Source organism: Ailuropoda melanoleuca, chromosome 10, assembly GCF_002007445.2.
Source record: "Ailuropoda melanoleuca isolate Jingjing chromosome 10, ASM200744v2, whole genome shotgun sequence".
In the NCBI taxonomy this organism is placed as follows: domain Eukaryota; kingdom Metazoa; phylum Chordata; class Mammalia; order Carnivora; family Ursidae; genus Ailuropoda; species Ailuropoda melanoleuca.
In genome coordinates, this window is record NC_048227.1 from 1,138,112 (window position 1) to 1,146,313 (window position 8,202).

An 8,202-nucleotide genomic window follows, 5' to 3' on the forward strand; every position below is an offset into this window, starting at 1 on the left:
AAATGAGTATTTATAGGGCGTGCCTGTACCAGGCAACATGCTGGAAGGTTCGAATGATGGGGTCATGTTACCCTCGCTGTTAAGGCTGTGAGGGAGCCATCTCGATGATCTCCATTTGCCAGAAGGGGAAAGAGGCTCAGAGAGGCTCACTGACTTGCCCAAGGTCACACAGCCAGAGTGTGGCACGGCCAACACTCTTGGCCTGGCCCAGGAGCCTGAGGCCCGAGCGGCTGTGTGTCCCCTTCAGGCGGGCAGGCCTGGCCCCACGCGGGCTGGGCTGGCCCGGGGCCGAGTGGTCCACCTCGTGGTGGCGCATCCCTGCTGTGCCTGTCACAGCCCCGGGGGCTCTGCGACAGAGCCAAGCTGCAGCAGCAGACAGACGTTAGCAGTAAACATGATCTACCGGCCAAACACTGGAGTGGTAAGAAGTTATCGATCTATAACTTTCTGCCCATCTCCCCACCTCCCTGTGTTCCTGGCCTGCGGCCCGTTTCCTTCTGGACGCGGAGAGCCCAGGCTCTAGCGGAGTCCCCGGGCCCGCGCAGGCCTCCTGTCTGGGCGCCGAGACAGAGCACAGGAACGGTGTTTGCAGGTGGATGCCTTCCGTCCCGGCACGGCCGTGGTGATTGTTCAGATCCGGCCGTCAGAAGTTTAAGAGCCTGGAACCACTGTAGTTCTTTATTTCATGAGCAGCACGGCTGCAGGGCTGACGTGGTGGGACAGATGTGGTGCCAGACGCGTGAGTACTGTGGCTGCCGTCCCCCTGGGCGGCAGAGGGGCGGGGGCAGTGCACGCTCACGTGGGGGTCAGGAGGGTTGAGCCGTGCGTGCGCATGTGCGATCAGGAGACACCACGAGGGCTCGGGGCATCTCTGCTCCAAGGAGCCCTCGGAGGCCCCCAGCCCAACTCTTTCTTTAGTGTTACAGGTGGGGAAACCGAGGCCTGGAGCAGCCCAGGCTCGGGTAGGTCCCTGTCCTTCCCCGCTGTCACCGATTCTCCCCACCCCAGGATGGAGAGGGAGGAGGGATCCCCCCACAGCCCAGTGCCACCATCGCGCCTCGGGAGCAGGGAGCCCGGGCTCCGCTCCTGCCGCCACATACATCCACACTGGTCCCAGGATGCCTGCCCCCTTCCTGGACAGCCCACACTCCCCGGACCGGGACTGTTCTCTGATGGTACGTGCCTTCTGCCTCTTCCCTCTGCCTGGGACACCCACTAACCCCTCTTCTTTGCCTAACAAACCCCTACTCATCCGCCAGGACCCTTCAAACGGCATCTAGGGGAGGCCTTCCCTGATTGCCTACCGTTTCACAGCACCTTCCTGGCCCTGCGCAGGCCTCTGCTGTGCAGGTTCCCTGCTGTGAGGGCCTCGGGGGCCTGTCCCTGAATGCCCGACGCCTGGCACGTGTCCCTGCTGTGGATGAGGATGTGAATGTCAGAACCCTCCTGACAGGGGGAGGACCAGCCCTAGGTGTGTGTGTATGACAATCCCATGCTCGTATCTAAGTATTTTCTGCAGTCCAGGGGGCTGGGCCCCACTCTGAGCGGCTGGGAGACTCACCCTCCCCCGTCCAGGCGGGATGCTTCCTTCTGGAAGCTTTCTTTCCCAGGGCCCTCTTCATGCCCACGCTCTTCCCCCTCCCCACCAGGTGCCTTTAAACGGCCAGATGCTGCATCACCCCCAGGACAGGCCCCCTGCCCTCAGCCTGCCAGCTCCTGTGTGAGTACGCCTGCTGGGGGGCTTACACCTCCCACGGCTGACCACACAGGGCTCCACACCAGACATCCACTACGGGGTCCCCCACGGTGCCCCCTCTCCAGAGGGACCGAGCACAGTGCCAATGGAACCTGGCCTCCCCCTCTCTACTCTTGGGGTTTTGTCGGTGCCCCAGCTCTGCATGCCCAGGGACCGGGGAATGCTGGCTGCCATAGCTGGCTGCATCCACCCCCAGGCGCGTCCCTGGGAGGCCCCGTGAGTACCTCCCTCTCCGTGCAGGCCTGGGCAGGGCCACAAGCCCCCGGGGCAGCCAGGGGCTCCCATCAGCCCCCTTTCCTGGGCACCACGTGGGCCCTCCACAGGGAGCTGTGGGGTCAGTGGCCACACTGCTCGAGTGGGCATGTCCTGTCGTACTAGCTGAGGCTCCCTGGCCAGTTCTCTCTCCTGGGCCACGGAGGGCATGTGGCTGTCCCCTGTCCCGTCCCCATGGAGGACAGCCATGAGGCTTAATGATGTGATGGCTCTGGGACTTGTCCCGATTGTCATGCTGATGATGGCTGGGAGGGGAGCCCCCTTTCCAGGCCCCGTCTCTCCTGTCCCTCCCCCCAGGTGTCTGGTGACCTCAGGCCAGCCCCGTTTGGTGGCCGCTGTAGACCCCACAGGTGTGTGTGAACACGCATATGCAGACACACGTGTGCAGACAGGTGTGGGGCCACGGATACATGCTTGCACGCATACGCCCAGAAGGCTGGCCGTCCGTGTGCACGTGACTGCCAACCGCGCAGGGTACCACCGGGGGCTGGGGGCTTCTGGTCTCTGCTGGGGTGCCCTCTGCCCCCTCCTAGCTGGGACACGAGGAGACCCCAGACTCACGCCCGCTGACCAAGGGCAGAAGTGAGGTGAGCGGGGACTGGCTCCGAAGCTGTCCCCGTCGGGGCCAGAAACCAAGCGCCGTCCCTCTGTGATACACCAGGCCGCACCCGGCCCGTCTCTCCCTCTGAGGGAGACGCATGAGGCGTCGGTGAAGTGGGCAGTGGGGCCAGCACTGAGCCTGGGGTGCAGCAAGTGCCCGGGGGAGGTGTGCACGGAGAAACACCACCGGGAGAGCAGGTTGGCGTTTGGCAAAGTGAGGACATCAGACAGACGTGCGTTTCCCATCCCGCCGGGTGCGTCAGAATCCGCGGATCACAGGTGGCTTGGGCCGGTGTGGCCCCCAGTGACGTGGGCTGTGGCTGCGGGGCTGGTCTGTGTCCCTGCAGAGCGTGGGGACCACTCCCACCTACTAGCCCGAAGAAACCCAAGAAGGTCATGATCTGGGGAGGCCCGAGCCCCTTGAGGAGGAGGCACGGTTTACTCCCATTTCGCAGATGAGAAAACAGAGCTGAAGGCCGGTGCCTTCCCCGTGGAACTGCTGCCACGTGTCAGCTGCCGCTGTGGGCGGGGGACGTCCCAGCAGCCGAGGGGTCATGGGGCTCCTGTCTGGAGCTTGCGGCCCAGCTGGGGAGGGACCAGCAGTGAATAAAGGAGTAAATAAGCAGGTGCCAGGCAAGGCTTAAAAGGGGTGCTGTTCAGACTGGGGGAGCTGTTGGCTCTGGGACCTGAAGCAAGAGCTTTGCGCAGAGAGACCAGGGCGCAGGGGCCCTGCAGCCAGAAGGACGGGGGTGGTATGTGCAGGGGGAGGTGGCAGATGGATGGGGACCCAGCAGGCAAGGTCTGGTAGGTCCTGGTGGAGTCCGGGTTTTCCTCCGCTTGCTCACGGAAGAACGGATGTCACCCAGGGCTGTGGGCGGGGACGGCGGTGTGGCAGGATCTCATGACTGCGCTCCAAGGTCCCTGTGGCTGTGGAGGGGAGAGTGCCTTGTGGGCAGGAGACGAGGCAGGAGCCGCTGGCATCGGCCCAGTGAGAGGGGGTGCTGGCTTGGACCAGCTTGGCCGCCGACCCCGGAGACGCTGGGAGGTGGGGTGGGCACTTGTGCTTCTGGGCTGGCTGTCGGGAGCGAGGGGAGAGTGTGCTAGATTTGGGGTTTGAGGAGCTGCGGGGGAGGTGGAGCATGAGATGGGGGGGAGTCTGTGGGTGTGGGGGCCGGTGCCCAGGGGGGCTGAGACCCCCAGGAAAGTGAGGAGAGGCGGTGCAGGCTGAGGTCGGAGCCGAGCCTCAGGGACCATAGAGGGGACCGGACAGGAGAGGCGGCAGCTCAGAGACCAGAAGCAGAAGGAGCTCCAGGAAAGGGCTGCCGGTTCCCTGGCCAGGCGCTGCTGTGGGGCCGAGAAATTAAACACGGTATGCCCTCGGAGCTGGCAAGACAGGTGACGTCAGGGGGATGCCGGGGTGGACACCGTGCTGGAGGGCTGGCGCTGGAAACCGCTGGCGGTCCTTTCAAGAAAATCAGCCCTGAGGGGAAGCAGATGCGGCAGGGGCTAGAGAGTATTTAAGTTGTGTCTATGGAAGGTTCTAGAACTATGCTGTCCAGTACGACAGCCACAGATCTAGCACCCAGTGGCTGCATGGAGCCAGGGCTTGCCCGGTTGGACAGCAGCATGAGCTGGCAGGGAGAGGCGCTGATGCTGCGGGTGGAGGCGCTGGCAGAGGGATCCCAGGCCTGCAGGGGTGCGGCAGCAGGTGCAGGCAGGGGGAGGGGCAGGTACGGGTAGGGGTGGCTGTGACACAGGCCTGTGCCCCTCACCGGTCTGGCGAACACTCCGCAGGCGTCCTGGGTAGGTTTGTTTAAGGAGTGACCGGCCGGGCGCAGAGGACAGGTGTGCATGTGAAGTAATTAGGGGTGAAGGGGGCGGGGGGCTGGTGATACGGCCAGTGACAGACGACTGACGATGAACGAATGAGTCCGGGAGGAGAGGGCAGTCCGGGGGGTGGCGTGCGATCTGAGTCGAGCCCTTCTAGTGGATTCGGTTGTTTCCCTGGGCATGTTTCCCGAGGCCCATGGGGTGTTCACCCCTCTGCTCGCAGAGCCAGTCCCTGCAGCTGAGGGGCCTCCTGGAGGGACCAGGCTCCTGAGGGCGTGGACACCCAGCCCCCAGTCCCAACGGGAGGAGGACGGTCACTCATGGCCTGATCTTGCCCAGGCCTCCGTTTCTTATGTATAGAGTGCGTTGTGGAACGAGAATCCTGGGGTCCCTCGGAGGCCAGGTCTTGGGGGCTATAAGAGGGGCAGAGGGGACTGGCCAGCAGGGTCACACCCAGACTCCTAGCATGTCCCTCCACCTGAGGCCAGGTGAGGGGACAGGGGACTCCCATCCCCACGCAGCCCAGGCTCTGGGGGCAGGCGTGGCGCACGCAGGTGAGAGCAAGACACCCGCCAGGCCAGAGGGAACATCTGGGGTGGAGACATGTCCTGTCCTCAGGGCCGGGGACCAGCCCTGCCTCCCTCATCACAGGGGCCAGTCTGCTGGAGGCAGCTCTGGGGGGAGGGGATGGTGCACAGGGGAGGAGACGGGTCCCCAGAACCACGTGCCCGTCCAAGGTGCCACATTCCTAGACGGTCGCCCTGGGCTGGGAGGTGCCGGCCTACCACGTGTACACGCTTCCACGGAGCCGTGTTCTCCCGAAGGCACACCTGTCCACGTGCACGGGCCGTAACCTGTGTCCCAACATGCACGTCAGTACATCCTCACCCTCACACATGTGGGAGCCCACCTGTGAGCCCCACATGCACACGAACCCACATGTGCACGCAGCTCCCGGAGCCACGACGGCGTCGAGTGGCCCTGGCGGGGGGAAGGGCTGGTAGCCTTGGGGGCTGTCCCTCCTTCGCAGGCGCCTGCCTGTGATAAGACTTCTTGGGGCCCTGTAATCCTCCTTAACTTGACTTTGGGTTATTTTGAGCAAGAGATTAAAGGTGATTACAATCAGCATTGCTGAGGCGCCGCACTTCCTAGACAGGCCTCCTCTGCACACCTGCTTCCGGAGGCAGGAGCCAGCCTGACCCACACTGCCCCCGCTGCCTCCCCCGGTGCCGGCCCGCGACGGTCCCCTGTGGAGGGGGTGGAGGCAGGCCACGCGGTGTTGCAGGGCGGTGATGGAGATGCACTCCGTGCTCCCCAGGGAGACCATGCAGGGACCCCAGCCTCCACCTAGCAGGCTCCCCCCCACCCCCGCGCCCCAGCCGGCCCCTGGAGCCACTTCCCACTGGCCCAGGAGGCCCAGTGCTTTGCAGGGAGTCGCACAGCCACGGGGCCGGCCCAGGAGGACCGCTCCCCGGGTCCCACCCAGTCTGATCTCTCCCCTCTCTGCCAATCACATGTTCCCCAGGAGCCAGATCAAAACGGTGCTCTATGAAGTTTCCAAAGAGGAAGGAAATCCATTTCACATCATTATATTTTGTTCCCTAATTGAAGCTTCCTTGGTGCAGACTAGTTGCAAACGTCAATATCTGTGAAGTGCGCTCAGCTGGCTGCCGGCCAGGCCACAGAGCGGCTGCAGAGGCCGGCTGTAAATCCAAATATTAACAAGAAGCACATGCCCGTCCGTCTGTCCTATGGGAGACCTATGGGGGGCAGAGGGCAGGTCCCCGCAGACCAGAGGTCCTCTTGCAGCCAGGGCAGACGTCCTCAGGGAGCTGTGTCCAGCCACGGGGCTCCCCAGCAGGACACAGGAGGGACAGCCCCGTCCTGGGGATGCACAGGGTCCGGCGGGGCAGTGGGCACCATCCCCTCACGTTGTGTCTTGGGAGCTGGCTGGCAGAGCTGGGAGGGGTCGGTCCTGGCCTGAGCCCGGTTGGGGGTCATGGGGGGCCTGGGGGAATCATGGCAGAGCCACTCCTTCCTTCCAGACCTGCCAGGGTCTCCCCACGAGGGGTGGTGACAGCCTCCAGTCCCCCGAGACCATTCAGCTGGCTAATCTGGGGAACCTGAGGGCCAGAGGGGTGTGATGTGCCCGGACCCAGTGTGGGAGGGCTCGGACCCAGAACCTGGCCGTCCTCTGTGCTGGCTGCCTCCCCAGAGGACCCTTGGGCCAGCACTCGAAGCACCCTCTGCAGGCAGCTGTGAGTGCTGTGGCTGGACCCCCCGGGGAGAGGACGTCCCTGTCTCTCTCCCATCGGTCACACGAATGGCCCTGCACCAGTCACGTGGTTCTGAATTCTCTGGGGCCATCATCACTTTGAGCCCGGCCGAGCGGGTGGGGTTTTGTCCCCTCCGAGAGGAAACAAGGCTGGGGGCCAGGGAGGGCTTGGGACAGGGGCTTCCCTTTCACTCCCCTCCACCGAGACACAACCTATCCTGAGCCCTCCTGTCACGTGGCATAGTTCTGCCGGATCATGGGCTCCCCGAATGTGCCTCCCTGTTTGACCAGGGGGCTCGGCAGGGCCTGGTGCAGGGCCACACTCAACCGTGGGGCCTACCCAAACTCCAGCATCTCCTGACGGCTCTCTCCCCTTCTGTCTTGCCACAGGACCACGGAGCTGGAGGCGCGGGGCGGAGCTGTCGAGACGCCCAGGCCCATGGGGGAGGAGGCCACGGCCTCGGCAGGACACGGGCGGATGACCGGGGGCATCGGGCAGTGAGGGCGGCGGCCCCCTCCCAGCACCCGCGCGACGCCACCATGCGGTCTGGGACAGGACACCCCTGAGAGCGCCGGCCCCCTCCCCTACCGCCCCTCTGTCCCTCCAGGGGCTGCTGCCCAGCCCCCCCCGGCCCCCAGTCCCCCAGGGCAGGCAGCGCAGGTTCTCCTGCGAAGGCGGTCCCCATGGCCGGGTGCTGGTGGGGCGCGCTGTGGGTGTGTGTGGCGGCGGCCACCCTGCTGCACGCGGGCGGGCTGGTCTACGGCGACTGCTGGCTGATCGAGGGCGACAAGGGCTTCGTGTGGCTGGCCATCTGCAGCCAGAACCAGCCGCCGTACGAGGCCATCCCGCAGCAGATCAACAACACCATCGTGGACCTGCGTCTCAACGAGAACCGGATCCGCAGCGTGCAGTTCGCCTCGCTGAGCCGCTTCGGCAACCTCACGTACCTCAACCTCACCAAGAACGAGATCGCCTACATCGAGGACGGCGCCTTCTCGGGCCAGTTCAACCTGCAGGTGCTGCAGCTGGGCTACAACCGTCTGCGCAACCTGACGGAGGGCGTGCTGCGCGGGCTGGGCAAGCTGGAGTACCTGTACCTGCAGGCCAACCTCATCGAGGTGGTCACGCCCAGCGCCTTCTGGGAGTGCCCCAACATCGTCAACATCGACCTGTCCATGAACCGCATCCAGCGGCTGCACAGCGCCACCTTCGCGGGCCTGGCCAAGCTGTCCGTCTGCGAGCTCTACAGCAACCCGTTCTACTGCTCCTGCGAGCTCCTGGGCTTCCTGCGCTGGCTGGCCGCCTTCACCAATGCCACGCAGACCTACGACCGCATGCAGTGCGAGTCGCCCCCGCTCTACTCCGGCTACTTCCTGCTGGGCCAGGGCCGCCACGGCCAGCGCAGCATTCTCGGCAAGCTGCAGTCCGTGTGCACCGACGGCTCCTACGCGGCCGAGCCGCCCCCCG

General features: G+C 64.8%; 1 protein-coding gene across 1 annotated transcript in view; it reads left to right on the forward strand.

The window, feature by feature from the left end:
• ELFN1 (extracellular leucine rich repeat and fibronectin type III domain containing 1) overlaps nt 1-8,202 on the forward strand; it is a 65,016-nt gene that overhangs the window by 53,927 nt on the left and 2,887 nt on the right. The window contains exon 3 of the mRNA XM_034669695.1: nt 7,125-8,197. Within this exon, the coding sequence (XP_034525586.1) occupies nt 7,419-8,197 (779 nt within the window). The 5' untranslated portion in view covers nt 7,125-7,418. The remainder of the gene's footprint in view (nt 1-7,124; nt 8,198-8,202) is intronic.